Consider the following 16,686-nt stretch of genomic DNA (forward strand, 5'->3'; position numbering starts at 1 on the left):
TTCCTGTTCCAATGAGCTATGTAAAGTTCCACTTTCTACAAGGCCTGTATTTTGTCACTATATGGAGACCAATTTATTGTGTTACTTACTCATTTCCATAGCAAGGACAGTGATATTATGCCAGGCAAACTCTTCCCGGTCAAGGGGTCTTGCGGTCATTAGGGCACCTGTTGTAATGTCAACATAGAAGAATCTTCCAGGGTCACTGCTTCTGTCAATGGAATATCTGCAGAAACACAGATAGCACATTACATGAGAGAACTGAGTGCATACCATGTGAAACATGACTAGTTCTGAGTTATGGACACTTGGAAGACTTTATTTATTGTCTTAAAATGTCAAAAACAAGCCCCCCCCCCCCCAAAAAAAAACCCAAACAAAAAACCAACAACAAACTATTACTGCTTTAGTTTCCACTTCATAAAATGAAATAAAACACGGCAACAAAGTCTTAGGGCAGTTTAAAGCTTTATAAAGATCAATTTCAGCTATTTAAAGCTTAAAACTGCCCTAAGGCTTTTAGGACACTGTGAATATCAGCCCATACATATCTTTGTTCAGAGCAAATTTTACTCAAGTAAGTTCTGAAATGCTAAACCGGAACTGGAAAAGGTATGTTTAGTGGTCCCAGTCCCTGTAAATTGTATCGCCTATGGGGAAGGAAAGATTTGCTTCAGGTCTTTTGTAAACATGCTAATGACTGACCTGCTAGCAAACACAATACAGGTATTTACTAGCTGGGATCCTTACCTATGGAATGTTTTTAGCAGGGTAGACCAGGTCTGTCTAGGTTGCTTATTGAAAATGAGCCTGGAATTTATGAATTTATGGGGTGCAACTTGCTGGAAAATGTCATGTGAGCTAAGTAATTAATGGGGTATAAAAGCAGATGTTCCATAACCGAAGTGGCTCCTTCAGTTCAGGCAATGCACTTCATCTGTTGCTTACACCTTTCGTGTTCTATGTGGACCAGTATGCATCCTTACTCAGGGAAAGAAGGATATTTACAGGCACCTGCTCCTGACAGTTTCAGGCTTCTCCAGGGAAAGAGTGCTTGGCTTATATTTTGCTGTTGTCTGTATCCTTTTAGTCATTATTTACCTTGGTCCTGGGTAAGATCTATATTTCCTGTTGAATCTGATTTGGCAATCTGACCCTTTGTGTTATCTTACCTGGTCCCCATCTTGGAAGATTCAGTAGGTGTGGAGGGAAGCTCAGACATCTGTATGTTTAAAACCCTCCATGTGGGATTTTGATATGAGCACTATCCTTGAGAACCTTATGTAGTCCTTGATACTGGCTAGTAATTATAATAGCTGCCATTTATTCAACACCAGGCATTTTATAGCTTCTTTTTTCATTCTTACAACATCTCTAGGAGGTAGGCCTTATCTCAACAGAAAAGGAAACTAAGATTGAGAGAAGTTAAATCACTTTCATACAGTTACACCGCTAATAATTTGCAGAGGTAAGATTTGAAACATACACACATACACATATATAAATTACTGTAATATATTGGATTCAAAATTCTATTTAAAATTGCCAGCAATTGCAGTTTGTATCTTAAAGTTGTTGAAACTGGGAAATTGCCATTTTGATGGGAGTAAGCAGTTTCCTTAGTCTAGTACATTGTTTTTCAAACTGCAGGTTAGTGAAATCAATATGGTGAGTTATGACTAGTGTTGAAAGAAAATGAAATAGAATAGAATATATGCGTTACAGACTACTGCATGCAGTAAGGGTAAATATTGATGGTAAAACTTTTGTTTCAAATATATATAAATACATATATAGAGTATATGCATGTATGTGTCTTATTTGGTAAAATGTTTTGTTTCAAATATGTATTTTTTCCTGCAAAGATTCAGGGTGGCTGTTCAGAGAATTAGGAATTAAATGGAAAGGTGACCACTAAGGGCTAAAGAAATTGGAATCATTTCAGTTCTAACTCTCCAAGAGTTGGGAAATTTAAGGAAGCAAATTAATGCCTCTCTTTGTGACCCTATTTAGTGAATACTTACTGTAGCCAGGCACTGCTCTATGCACCTTACATATATTCACTCATTTAATCCTCACAATAACCTTCTGAGGTAGGTGACATTATAATCCCCATTTTATAGGTGAGGCAACCGAGGCATGGAGAGGTTAAGTCACTTGCCTAAGGTGGCACAGCTGGGAATCAAGCCTAGGCAGTTGGGTTTCAGGTTCTTGCTCCTAACCATCAGGTCAAGCTGCCTTACTGCACATGGAATGTATGAAAGTGTTTAAAATTCTTCTTGAAGATAAATTAAACCATGTTAGCAAACAGTTGACTTTTTAATAAAAAACATGCCTACAAAGTTCATTTAATATTAACGAACATTTTTTTTCTAGGTATAATTAGTGATTTAGTTTTAATGTTTACTGGCTGTTTTAAGAGTTGAATTTGTCAGGGCTGGCCCCGTGGCCGAGTGGTTGAGTTTGTGCACTCTGCTGCAGGTGGCCCAGTGTTTCGTTGGTTTGAATCCTGGGCGTGGACATGGCACTGCTCATCAAACCACGCTGAGGCAGCGTCCCACATGCCACAACTAGAAGGCCCACAACGAAGAATATACAACTATGTGCTGGGAGGCTTTGGGGAGAAAAAGGAAAAAAATAAAATCTTTAAAGAAAAAAAAAGAGTTGAATTTGTCTTAGGAAAAAATACTGATTGGCTTGTGACAGCTTTTTATTTCAGCTCCCCACACATGAGAAAGCCAGCTGTTCACCCCATGGGGCCATAGCCCTGATGGCTGCTCTCCAAGCTGTAGGCATAATGCCGAGGGGAGAGGCAGCCTATGATGAACCAGCTTTCTGTATTCAAACCTCCAACGCCATAGCAAGTGTCACAGATGGTGTGGGAGATGGAGTGATAGAAATAACTAACTGACAGAACCCATGACAGTACTGCCTGGTGACACGGAGAGGAAACACTGCGAGCTCACTTCAGAGAAGCCTCCCTCATCGAGTGGAATCCCTTTCCGATTTCCCAAAGGGGGCCTGAATTGAGGCCGTAAGAGCATTCATTACTCTGAATGGGACGCTGAGCCAATTTTCAGGAGGCGGGAGAACAAATTAAAGGTGTAGATACAGATGGAAAATGAGGAAATTGGGACACACTAGTGAATTATGTAGGTGGTTTTCCTTTCTCTAACCATAATATTCTCACCGACTATGGGCAGAATAGGCATAACATACACTACAAAACTGCCTTCAGTGAGCAGTAGCTGGTGTGCATTGGGCTCCCTGCTTATTTGCTTGGCTGAGGACGTTCTCTGAATCTGGGAGAGATTTGGAGGTAGGGCATTGTGGGCAGTCTCCCTAAATCCACACACACAGGATGGCCCAGGCGGGCAGGCTGTTTCCACACCAGCAGAAGCCTATTTCATTTGCCAAATTGTTCAGTTTCTTCCTTGCCAGAAATTCCTCTAGCATTTATTAAAAATTTAGGAAATCCAAACAGTGTATTTTTCATGTGTATATAACTAAATCTGGAGACTTAGTTTTAGGATTTACTAGAACGTGATGACCAGCTTATATGCCTGACCACACCATAAACTTTCTAGAAAGGAGATTTTAAAAGTCCTAATAATCTTTTTAAAAAGTTAAATGGCCTTTTATCCATAACATTTTAACGTTAGGTGATATGTTGATTTTTGGGTGATTTAAATAGGTGTTTTCTTTTTAGGAATATAAATCTCATTTATTTGTAATAAAAATGCAGAAGATGAATTAGCCAAGCAGCTATAAATATGCAAATTGTTTTGAAAAGAAAATAACTTTTGTAGGAAAAACAAGGATAAAATGAGCAATTTGGGGAAAGATAACAGAAAAGTAATTCCCAAATGGGTTTTTAAATGATAGCTGGAGAGTTGACTTTTATATGCTTTTCCCTATGAGAGTCCAGGACCCCTGATGTTCTGCCTGGTTCCAGGGACCATTCTTTTTTCCTATGGGACAGTAAAAAGAGCCAGGGAGCCTATATCTAGCGATATGAATTCTGCTCCTTCTTTGCAACCGAAATGCAGAAGGAGAATTGTCTCTAGTTGTGCAAAGTGGAATTCTGCATTGCCCGCTGTGCCTGAATGCTTGTCTCGTTACCTCCAGGCCTGTGGCTGTTGCATTGTTCTTGCCAATTTTTCTCCCAGGACCTGGAGTCCTGCCCCAGAATAAGGCCCAGTGGACCTTGGTCTATGCCTCTGGCCTGTTCACTCTTGAGTTCTTCCTGACTGGGATCTATTGGAATAGACAGGCACTCCATTGTGTACCTCCCTGATGCTGACTGCTGTGCCATGCCGGCCAACTGACGCCTTTCAGTGGCTCATCATCTGCAGCAGCATTTTCTGTTAGCCAGACAGGATTCCTTCATTTTGTGTGCCTCATTTTGCTCCCTGCCAGTAGTGGATCCAGGCCTGCTGGTATTTCTCTTTCCTTCCTAGGTATGTCTTGAGATAACAACTTTAGTCCTGAATACTGTGCAGACACTCTAGGACGGTATGTGTGTGTGTCCTGACTGCATTCAGTCTCTTTTGCTTGTCATTTAGTAGTGTGACTCCTAACAGAGCATATTTCCAGTGCTTACCATGTAGGAGTCCAGAGTCAGAATCCGGGAAGAAGTTGTGGATTTATCCACTGGGTATTCTGATTGACTGTTTTAGAAATGGGATCTGATTTTTTTCAAGCTTGTGCTTGTTTTATTTCAAACATTTCCCTCATAAAGTGTTATTCTCTAAAGTTTTCCCCACAGTATCTTCTCCAATATGAATAGATTAATTGATCAGAAGATATGTGTATATATATTTTCTTGGCTTCTGAAAACATAAATTTATAATAGAATCTGTTTTATTTATGTTGTGGTTGTTTTGGGGATAATATATTTTCACTAACTTCTTCCCATCCTATTATACATTTAAAAATCTTAAGGTTGAAATATCACTCCTATGAAGTTGGTATAATTCATAAGAGAAAGATTAGTTGGCTGCTAAAAATCAAATATCAGAATCAAACAAACTCATTTTAGCCATTTTAATGCCTGAAAGTGTTAAATGCTTGCTGATTTGTTAGAGGAAGCGGATTTCCCCCAGTATAGTTATTCTCAGGAGAGAACTGTCCTCGTTAAACTACAAAAGCACATTTTCATTAAATACAAAATAGCACCAAGTGAGGGAAGTAGTCTACTGACAGAAAAGGCATTTGATAAATTGGGGTGTGTTTAAAACGTGTTGTCTGCACTAAAGCCCCAGATCCATTCTACCATGTGGCTTTCAACAATTAATGTGACAGATGGCCTCAAACAGCCTTGGAATCCTGATCTTTTGTGTCAAGCTTCAGAGGCTTGGCAGTTGCTCTGGAAGGTTGAGGCGTCAACCTGTCCACCAGCTGTTTGCACTTTGGTTCCAGAGTTGATGGGAAATGGCCATGGCTGGAAGAGCAGCTCTCCTTTCTCCCTAGAGGGGGAGGCGTCTTGGTTGGAATCTTTAAGTTCAAAACAGATTTTGGAGAGACTGATATGTGGGTTCACTAGAAAGCCGTATCTGGCCAGTTTACATGGCATGGAAGCCATGGACAAGGGGAGTAATTTCTATGTGTATTCTTTCTGTAGTACATGGAAATATATATAGCATATGTTATTTTTTCCTTTTTTTTTTTTTGCTAAGGAAGATTCACCCTGATCTAACATCTGTGGCCAATCTTCCTCCTTTTGCTTGAGGAAGATTAGCTTTGAGCTAACATCTGAGCCAGTCCTACTCTCTTTTATATGTGGGTCGCTGCCACAGCATGACTGACAAGTGGTGTAGTTCTGTGCCTGAGATCTGAACCCATGAACCTGGGCTGCCGAAGCAGAGCATGCCAAACTTAACCACTTCGCCACAGGGCTGGCCCTTTTCCCATTTTTTTAAGGTAAAAAAGTCAAAGGTTCATAAAAATTGAAAGAAAGTGCAATGATGACTTTTGTATTCACCACTAAGATTTGACGGTTTTAAACGTTTTGTTTTCTGTCTATGTCTGTGCTTTTTCTGAATTGGTGGTTTTCAACCAGGGATGATTTTGTCCCCCTACCCCTTCCCCATCCTGGGACATTTGGCAATATCTGGGGACATTTTAGGTTGTGGCAACTCAGGGGGTGATACTGGCATTTAGCAGGTAGAGGCCAGAGATGCTGCTAAACATTGTGCAATGCACAGGACAGCCCCCCACAGCAAAGAATTATCCAGCCCAAAATGTCAGTAGGGCCATGATTAAGAACTAAAGTGTGTGTGTGTGTTTTTTGTGGAACCAATTGACTATGAGTTGTAGACATAATGATATTTCACTTCTAAATAACATGACAAGGCCATATTCTTTAAACAGGAAGAACTTAAAAGAAAGGGAAGAATCTCCAGAAGTGGAAGAAGCAAAGGGAAAAAGTGCTAGAAAATTAGATACCAGGGAAGGGAAGAGTCCAGGTTATAAGAAAAAAGGCAAAATCTGTGGAAAAACCTGATTGAGTTGTTGGTCACATCCGGGTCCTTGGCAGAAATGATCTGTATGGTCGTTCCAATTGCCACATCCTCAGGAACCTCCACAAAATAAAAGCCGGGTTCAAATACAGGGGGCTCATCCACATCTTCCACACTGATGTGCACTGTCGTTGTGTCCTGAAATGGGCCCAGATTCAGAAAACGCATCTCCAGGTGAGGATTGGCTCCCTCCACTTTTAAGGTGTAGCTTTTCTTGCTTTCAAAACTCAGGGGCTGAAAAGTAATGACAGGAAAATTGATTAGCCACGAACATATATGTCAAGGTTCTAAAGGATGGCCAATATTGATGGCTGGTGGGAAGATTCCCAAATTCATTAAAATGGACGAAAAGAGGCAAAGGGAAAAATAAGGGGAATTTTTCCTTTATTCTGTAATTCTTGGTCTTAATGTCAGTTTCAAGTTGGGTAAAGAAGGTAAGGAAGATGCTAGATGCTTTAGAGATAGTGAACGAAGCTAGTTAGCTGATTATGAAAGCCACTGTACTCTGGGTAAGCTTGACTTTAACGCATCTACTTTTTAATCAGCATGGTCACCTTATCTTTAGAAATGCTTGTTCGTTTCAAAAGACGTCATGATAATTAAGAGAGAGTTCAAGTTCTGTTTCAGAATGTCCCTACAACTCAGGCCTAGGCTTTTCTGTTTTCTTCCTTAAAAAAAAAAATCTTGAGTATAAAGGCAACAGTGATTTTTCACGAGAAACTATCATAAGCACCTTACAAGGGTTCTCAGAACACTGTGTCAGATCAATATTTAGTTTATTTAGTGTATTTTGTTTATTATAGATACTCTCTTTTAAAAATATCTTTTAAAAACCTAATCCAAGACCTCATTTTACAGTTGAAGAAACTGATACCCAGAGAGCTGAGAAGACCTGGCTAAGCTGCCATGGTTACGTAGTGTCGGAGCAGAAATGCTGCTCTAGATTTTTAAATTCCTCATTCAGGGCTCATCCACAAAACTTTAACTTTGTCCAGTAAAATTCCGTGTCATAACATAATTTTTTTAGTTGTTCCTTTTTTGGTCTGTTCCTATCTTCAGGATGTTGTATGTCAAAATTAATGTAACACTTTAGGGTAGAAAGTGAACCTGAATGCTATCTCTTCAGAGTAATCCATTTATGTTTTTTTTTAAACTGACAAAAATCTTTAAATGTTTTAGGCAACAGTTATCTCAAAACATCATCAATAATGAAAAAAATCATGGAAAGTCAGTCCTGTAAAATAATTACAGTGGATAGCAAAGCAGTTACTAAAGCTTAGAAGTCATATGTCAATTTGGCCATGACTTAAATTTTTCTAGCTAAATATTCACTTGTGCTTTTTTCATAAAATATGCTAATATCAGCACATTTTGTGTTAGAAAGAGGCTTATGTCCATTTAAGCCTTTGTTTGTTTGCTTTTGAGAAACAAACAACAGTAAGATTTGCTTTAACTATATTTATTTTCAAATTCTAATAGGAATATTTTTTGTTTGTTCTGTTGCTGTTGTTTGGTTACTACTTGTTCTGCATTTACTTAGAGCCGCAGCTTGTACTTGTTTCGTGGAGTCAACCATTCCCAATCAAACCAAGCAACCGTTTCCACCAGGCCGCCTGCCTGCCTAGTTCGTAGTTAAAAGGCAAGGCTTTCATTAACAGGGAAATCTGCCACTCAGATTATAATATATTTGAAGGAATAGTTCTACCAATTTATTTTATTTTTACTTGCTCTCTAAATCAAGATGTTTATCTTTCCTGGTAAATTACATTGCATTCTTTGAAAATTCTTTCCTTAAATATGGGTAACCCTAAGTGGACACGGTTATTTATGTTAGGTTTGAGCTAGGCGAAATTTGTTTTCCCCTTAATTTAAAGTCATTATTCTAATCTGGTAGGATTTTTGATACTTGTTTTATTTTTCTTCCTTTTCTCCCCAAGCAATCCCAGTACATAGTTGTATATTCTAGTTGTAGGTCCTTCTGGTTGTGGCATGTGGGACCCCGCCTCAGCATGGCCTCATGAGTGGTGCTAGGTCTGCACCCAGGAGCTGAACTGGTGAAACCCTGGGCTGCTGAAGTGGAGCGCGTGAACTTAACCACTCAGCTATTGGGCCCGCCCTTGGTACTTGCTTTTGTAAATTAAGGTGTAATTTACATATATTAAAATTCATCCTTTTTAGTGTAAAGTTTTTCAGGTTTTTTTTTTTTTTTTAAAGATTTTATTTTTTTCCTTTTTCTCCCCAAAGACCCCCAGTACATAGTTGTATATTCTTCGTTGTGGGTCCTTCTAGTTGTGGCATGTGGGACGCTGCCTCAGCGTGGTCTGACGAGCAGTGCCATGTCCACGCCCAGGATTCGAACCAACGAAACACTGGGCCGCTTGCAGCGGAGCGCACGAACTTAACCACTCAGCCACGGGGCCAGCCCCAAAAGTTTTCCAGGTTTTGACAAATGTATACAGCCATGTGTCTACCATGATAATCAAGATATAGAACAGTTCCATCATCCCCAATACCCCCTGCCCTGTGCCCCTTTGTCGTCACCTCCTCTCCCTTTGGCAACCACTGATCTTTGGTTCTATCCCTATTGCAAAAATGTCATATAAATGCAGTCATTCAGTATGTGGTCTTTTGAGTCTGGTTGCTTTCATTTAGCATGATGCATCCATGCCATTGTGTGAATGAGTAGTTTGTCCCTTTCAATTGCCAAGTAATAGTCCATTATATGAATGTAGCACAGTTTATTTATCTATTCTCTGCTAGAGGTACCATTGAGTTGTTTCCAATTTCTGAGGGTTATGGATAAAGCCACTATGAACATTTGCACAGAGGTTTTTGTATGAACATAGGTTTTCATTTCACTTGGGTTAATACCTAGGAGTGGGATTACAGGATTGTATGGTAAGTGCATTTTTAACTTTATAAGAAACTTCCAAACCAATTTTCAAAGTGGCTGCACCATTTTGCATCTCCACCAGGAATGTATGAAAGTTCTAGTTGCTCCACACCCTTGTCATTATTTGGTTTTGTTAGTTTTTCTGATCTTATCCATCTTAGTGGGTATGAAGTAGTATCTCATTGTGGTTTTGATTTATATTTCCCGAATGCCTAATGATATTGAGCATCATTATAAATCTATATATATCTTTACACGTCTTCTTGAAGTGTTCTTTATGTATTCTAAATTCAAGTCCTTTATCAGACAGGTGATTTGCAAATATTTTCTCCCAATCTGTGATTTCTTTTTTCATTCTCTTAACATTGGCTTTTCAAGAGAAGAAACTCTTAATTTTGACGAAGTCTTACCACTTTTTCTTTTGTAGATTGGGATTTTGGTGTCATATCTCAGGAATCTTTGCCTAATCAGGGTCACAAATATTTTCTCCTGTGTTTTCTTCTAGAAATTTTATAGTTTTAGTTTTCTACATTTGGGTATATTATCCATTTGGAGTTTGTTTTCATGAGGTATGCATCAAGGTTCTTTTTTTGGCATATGGATATCCAATTGTTTCAGCACCATCTGGTGAAGAGACTAGAGTGAGTTTTTAATTATTGTTAAAATTTATTTTAAATAAGTTACCTAGTGATTATTACATTATGTAAGATGACTGTCTCCCTCACTTAAATAATTTTGTTATTTAAGAATTGAAAGAAAACATTGCCCTAGATACCCTAAGCTTTAAATTGCCCACAATTGATATATGTTTAACTTTTCTCTTGAAAAGTTTTTGTACTTTATTTCTTTAACTCCAAACAATTGTTTATTTCCATATTTATAATAGTAAATCAAAGTGTAGTAATATCTGAGAAGCCAAGTTCCAAATTCAAAAAATTTCCTAGAGTTGGTGCATGCAAAAATGGAAAGCCATCATATCCTTGGAAATTGAGTCATGAAAATTTTGGCACAAAACGATCATGCAGCTCCCTCAGCAGAATTAATTATTCCCTCCTTTGTTCCCCTAGCACTTTGTCTTGCTTCCGTTATGGCTCTTCTTATTTTGTATTACAAATATTTCTTTCCATGTTAGTCCCTTTCACCAGACTCAGAGGCAAAGGCTATGACTTGGTCAGATTTTTATTTGGCCCCAGTGCCCAGTGTGTGCCTAAAACGAAAAAAGCAGCAAAAAATGTTGTTACATTGAAGAGTGCAAAAAACTTTTCCAATGTGAGTATTAAGTACTGGTTGAGTGAAAATATGTGTAGATTTTATGTTACCTTATTTCAATGATTCTAAGGTGTACATTTTTTCATATTTTGACGTTTTGGAAATAGAGTTGTTTCTCCAACTGATGGTGCTGTACAATTGCTGTAGGCCCAACAGGAGATGTGATGTAGTTGTCACTGTTTGTGCAAGCCAAACCTGGTCAAAGCTGTTCCTGTTGTACTTCAGTTGAGTTCTGCACATTGTTGGTAGTACATGTGAATAACTTTATTGCCATCTAAAATTTCTTCAAAAATTCTCTTATGGCTTGACATTGAAATGGAAACAACAGCAGGGAGTAAATCTGATATTAGTGAAGCAAATATGTCTGTGTCTACAAGAGCTTTTCAATGACTATAAATTAAGGAATAAGAAAGCATTGTATCATTTAAGTTGGCAAGAGTTTTTTTAAGTGGTATGTAAAACGATGAGATTTACAATTCATGACATCTTAGGTTTGATGAAATACGGAAGTTTTGATTTTTGTGGCCTGCCTAAGAGGAGAATGGACTCAAAACAATTACTTCTTGTATGCTGGAAGATGGAAGACACCCTGAAGACTGGAGAATGGCATAACATCATGCTCATATAGAATAAAGAACATTTTGAAAATTATATATTTCAAGTTATCTTTCAAGCATTTAAGTTAAGAGACTGAAAGTCAATTGATTGATTACTTAAAAGCCAAAAAGACCCAAGGTACTGGATAGTAATCAGTGTAGTTTTATGAAGACCCAATTCTATCAATTTGACTTAATTTCTCTTCTTGAAAAAGTATGTGCTTTTTAGACAAATAATAGACTTTAGGGAAATAAATCAAAAGCAGAACTTTTGTTGCAGTTTTATATGACATTATTAATGACAAAGTAGGAAGATGGGTGGGGATCAGGCATTTGAGTGAATGTTGTTCCAAAGGTATAGACTGAGCAGTCGATAGCCTCCAAGTATTTATTATATTTGACTTGTCCATCTACCCAACTTATTGACCTCTTTCTTAATCCCATTTTCTGGCACCTCGTAAGTTCAGAAGAGAAATCCAAATGACCTTGGCAAAATTGATAAATGTTTTGATTAAACGTGGATATAGTTTTAGTAATGACAATGAAAGAGTGTTCTGTCGTATGAGGTTTAAACTTTTTTCCAGGTGATGGAGCTAGGGAAAAGACATTTTGAGACTCCTTTCAGATACAAAATTGTAATAGTTAATGTTTTTTAAATGAATGGCTTGTAATAAGGTCTAAGCTATGTTCTAATAATTTGACAAATTAATATTGTTTTATGGTTCGAATTACCTTATACATTATTGTAAGAGTCAAATAAAATTTAAAGTATATTGAGAATCTCAAAAGCTCATTTTCTGATTGCTTATTTTTTTTTCTTTTAAAGATTGGCACCTGAGCTAACAACTCTTGCTAATCTTCTTCTTTTTTTTCTTTTCTTCTTCTCCCCAAAGTCCCCTGGTATATGGCTGTATATTCTAGTTGTGAGTGCCTCTAGTTGTGCTATGTGGGACGCTGCCTCAGCACGGCCTGATGAGCGATGCCATGTCCGCGCCTGGGATCTGAACCAGTAAAACCCTGGGCCGCTGAAGCGGAGCACACGAACTTACAGCCATGGGGCCGGCCCCCTGCTTAATTTTTTAAAGAGAATTTTTTCATTAAAGAAACAATAATTATCCAAAACTTTGACATTTTACCTTGTTTACAGGTACCAGTCATGGTAAGCAACATATTATTATTAACTTGAGGCGTGCCACACAATAGGTGAATGTTCTTAAACCTATGTCATACACCAAATTGGCATTATTATTTCTAGTCACCTTTTATAATTCTAGCATGTGTTATTCTTACAGAATGAAAATAAAATAAGAAACGGCAATATTTAAATTACATCCAGATTTCTGTGATGATTCCAAAGTTAATCTCAGCATTTTGCATTGTTTTGAGGTCATTGTGTGCTGGTTATAAAGATTTATAGTTGGTGGAATGCTGGATAAATGTGTTCTTTAGTGTATTTGATTGCACCTTACATAAATAAAGGACAAAATGTGAACTCTTCTCTTCTAAAGCAGTGTTGATTCAATTCTATGAAACAACATAGAATAAGGTATTATTAAACACCTTGTGCCACATTCTAAGTTATGACTGTTGCTATTTGTCAAGGTCATCAATGACCTCCATGTTCCTAAAGTCTCTGGTTAATTTTCAATGTTCTTATCTGACCTTCAGCAGTGTTTGTCCCAGGTGATCATTCCCTTCTGTTGGAAACAGCTTCTTCATGTCTTCCAGGACACCACACTCCCTTGATTTCCCTCCTGCCTCCCTGGTCTCTCTCTGTCAGTCTAGGACTTGTCCTTGCTCTCCTCCCTGACTGCTTCATGTTGAGGAGCCACAGGGCTCACTTCACTGTCATCTTCTCCATCTATGCTTAGCCTTGAAATATCATTCTCTTTTATTTAAGTACCATCTGTATGCTTTTGACTCCCACATTTGTATTTCCAGCCCAGAACTTTTCTCCAGACTCCAGACTCCTATAACCAACATCTACTACACATCTCTATTTGGGTGTCTGATAGACATTGCAAATATAACATGTTCAGAATTGAATCCCAATATTTGCCACTTCCTGCCACCTGTTCTGCTTGCAGACTTCGCCATCTCAGTTAACGCCAACTTGATTCTTATTGCTCAGTTAACTCCTCTCTTTCTTTGGTATCCTTACTCAATCTATTAGGAAATCTTGTTGGCTCTATTTTCAAAATATATCCAGATTCTGACCACTTCTCACGACCTCCATTCCCACTACCCTAGGCCGAGTCACCATCATCTCTTACCTGGATTATTGCAATAGCCTCTCAGCTGGCCTCCTTGTTTCCATCCTTGCCCCTTTATGGTCTTTTCTCAACAGAGCTTACAGAGTAATTATTTTATAATGAAAGTGCAGTCATGTCACATCTGTTGAAGTCCTCCAGTTCTTCCCCACTTTAATCCCCAAGTCCTTACATCAGCCTCCAAGGTCCTACACAATCTGGCCCCCTTGTTACCTTTCTAACCTACTCTCCTACCAGTCTCCCTCTCCACTCAGCCTTATAAACCCCCTTACTGTTCTTGAAACAAACCAGGCAGAGTACCACCTCAGGGCCTTTGCACTGGCCGTCCCTTTGCCTGGAACACTTTCTTCAATATCTCCATGCCCAATCCCTCATCTCCAGGACTCCTGTGTACAGTTTTCACTGAAAGTCATTTGTAGGGCACCTCCTAGGGTTGTGCACTGTCAACATGCCCCACTCTGTGCTGTGACTCTGCCCACTTTAAGTCTTTGCATAAATGTCACTTTCTGTGAGGCCAATCCTAATCATCCAATTTAAATGTGAAGTTGTGTTGGCTCTTCTGATTTCATGTTTGTTCTATTGCATTCCTCCCCCCATAGCACTTATCACCTTCTAATATACTACTTTATTGACTTGCTATTTTGATTGTCTTCTTCCCCTCCCTAGAATGTAAGCCCCATGAAGGCAGAGAGTTTTGGTGGTTTTATTTACTCTCTACATTAAATGCCTAGAACAGTACCTGGCACATAGGTAGCCATCAAATAAATGTTTGTTGAACAAATAGTTTAAGATATCTTGGGTTTTAAAATGTATTTAAAATAGAGGAGAAGAGCCAGCCCTGATGGCTTAGCGGTTAAAGTTCAGTGTGCTGCTCTTTGCAGCCCAGGTTTGGTTCCTGGGCACAGGACCACACCACTCATGTGTCAATAGTCATGCTGTGGCGGTGGCTCAGATAGAAGAACTAGAAGGACATACAGCTAGAATGTACAACTATGTACTGGGGCTTCGGGGAGGGGAAGAAAAAGAGACGAAGATTGGCAACAGACATTAGCTCAAGGCAAATCTCCCCTCCACAAAAAAATAGAGGAGAAGTAAGATTAAATCATCTTCAATGAGTTTTTGAATTAATGTATTTCATCAGATACGTAGTTATTAGGATGTTAAAAGTTCAATTTTCTAAAAAGTTTTATCTTCCAGCGGATATATCCATATGTGCTTTATGCCACAGAATTGATAACTTACATTCAGAAAACTTGGTAACTTATCATGAGGCCATAGAGTTTCAAGTGATAACATCCCTCAGCAGCTATGTTTGATAAAGCTTTTTCAAGTCTAATCAGCATCTGTGGATCTTCAATTAGCAATTAAAAAATCCCTGCTTGTTTTTATTGATTCATAAATAATATTATAGCTTGCTTTATTGTTATTTACAGTATACTATGGTAAAAAATGGGTTTTATTCAAGTGTAAATGTTGATCAAGTCATTACCATTATTAGGCAATTAAACTTCAATAGTTCTTTAAGTGGCTAATTAGTGAGCTAGGAGAAATGGTATATTTAGAATATATCTTTATGGTGATCTGGTACCCTTTTTGTAAAACAATGACAGCCAGTGTTTACATGTAAGCAAAATGAGTAAGAGATTTATTTCCTTAATAATAGGAAAGAGTGTTTATCAGAGGATTTGAAGCAACACATACCGATAGTATAACAACCCTTACTAACACCTCAGGTACATTCAAAGCCTCCATTAAAATGATTTGGAAAAAGGAGTTGGATTACCTTCTTCACAGTTATGATGCCGACTTGGAAATTGGGATCTGTGTTAATGTCAAAGGCATCTGCGCCATCTCCGTCCACAATAGTGTACTTCATCTCTGCATTAATTCCTTCATCCAAGTCCTTGGCAAACACTCTCCCCACAGTGGAGCTAACCGGAGCCGATTCTAACACACTCATCTGATAGTGTTCTGTAAAGAGAGGTCAGAACATGCATTCTTGTGATCTGTCACGATAAGAAACGCCTCGTCAGTATCACATCATACCAGGCATTCTGGGCAAAACATCTCTCTCTTGGTTCAGCAATTAAAACTTGAATTTTACAGATGAAAAACAGATCCAAACTGAGCAAAGGGTATTAGGTCATAGCCTGTGTGGATGTTTGATAAGGAGGGGCCAAAATAGCTTGACCATAATCCTAAGAGTAGGACAGGAAAAAAAGCAAAAATATTTCTCATCTCAGTGAATCTATCTTCAAAGTAGTAGGAAGTACCTTACTTTCCAATCTTTCAGTCCTTCCTAATGAACTATTTGCCCAAATGAACTGTTTCCCCAAATGTTATTTCCTTCTCAGAAAGACAAACACACACTGTCATCACAAAGTACGTATTTATTCTATCCACATTTCAAATGCCCTCATTTTCCTTCCTGGTCTGGCTAGTGTACTGAGTGTCCATCCCTACAACCAGCTGCCCAAACTGAATGGCGACCAGTGATCTATCAGGGAGGAACAGCTGCAGAGAGCAAGTTCCACCCGCGCCATGTATTGTCCTTCAAAGTGTCCTTTCACCTGGGTCTGCCCACTGGCGGCCCCTTCATAGACACTCTTCTGATGCTTCTTATTCTCTTGTTGCAGAATAGAACACCCCAAAAGTTCTCACATATGTAAGAGGCTCAGAGCTGGTAATATTCTTTTCAATTTGGTATCCTGAATTCGCAGTTAAATTTAGTTTGTTTTCATCTCTGCAGAGTTGTATCTTCACTAACTTAACTTCTCTGGGGCTCAACTCTGACATTCTTCATTATTTTGTCAATCATAATGTGACTGAATAAATAACAAAGAAAATCATACAATCACATTTTCAATATGTACATGGTCTCTTTTATTCTAATACGCATTGCAAGCTGCAGGGAAGCCTGGGTTATGAGGGCTCGAATTTCACAAAGATCTGGGGAGGCTGACAGCACCCAGCCAGCTCACAGCGCTCTGCCTTGCACAGGAGAAAAAATAATGCCTATTCTTTGCAAATATGAGCCAGGAAATCAGTAATGTCTGTACTAAGCTGGCAGGCGCTTGGATTTCAGATCTCTTTCCATTCTTTTCCCAAAGTTGTTGATGAATTAGATTTTGCTATTA

The 16,686-nt window shown here is 38.6% G+C and overlaps 1 protein-coding gene across 4 annotated transcripts in view; it reads right to left on the reverse strand.

The window, feature by feature from the left end:
- Positions 1-16,686, reverse strand: part of CDH20 (cadherin 20) — a 199,605-nt gene that overhangs the window by 22,218 nt on the left and 160,701 nt on the right. For all 4 annotated transcript variants that reach the window (XM_070512928.1, XM_070512929.1, XM_014859438.3 and 1 more), the window contains 3 exons: positions 15,333-15,520; positions 6,502-6,755; positions 90-226 (listed from right to left, as the gene is read on the reverse strand). In XM_070512928.1, the coding sequence (XP_070369029.1) occupies positions 90-226; positions 6,502-6,755; positions 15,333-15,520 (579 nt within the window). The remainder of the gene's footprint in view (positions 1-89; positions 227-6,501; positions 6,756-15,332; positions 15,521-16,686) is intronic.

This window comes from Equus asinus, chromosome 7, assembly GCF_041296235.1.
Source record: "Equus asinus isolate D_3611 breed Donkey chromosome 7, EquAss-T2T_v2, whole genome shotgun sequence".
In the NCBI taxonomy this organism is placed as follows: domain Eukaryota; kingdom Metazoa; phylum Chordata; class Mammalia; order Perissodactyla; family Equidae; genus Equus; species Equus asinus.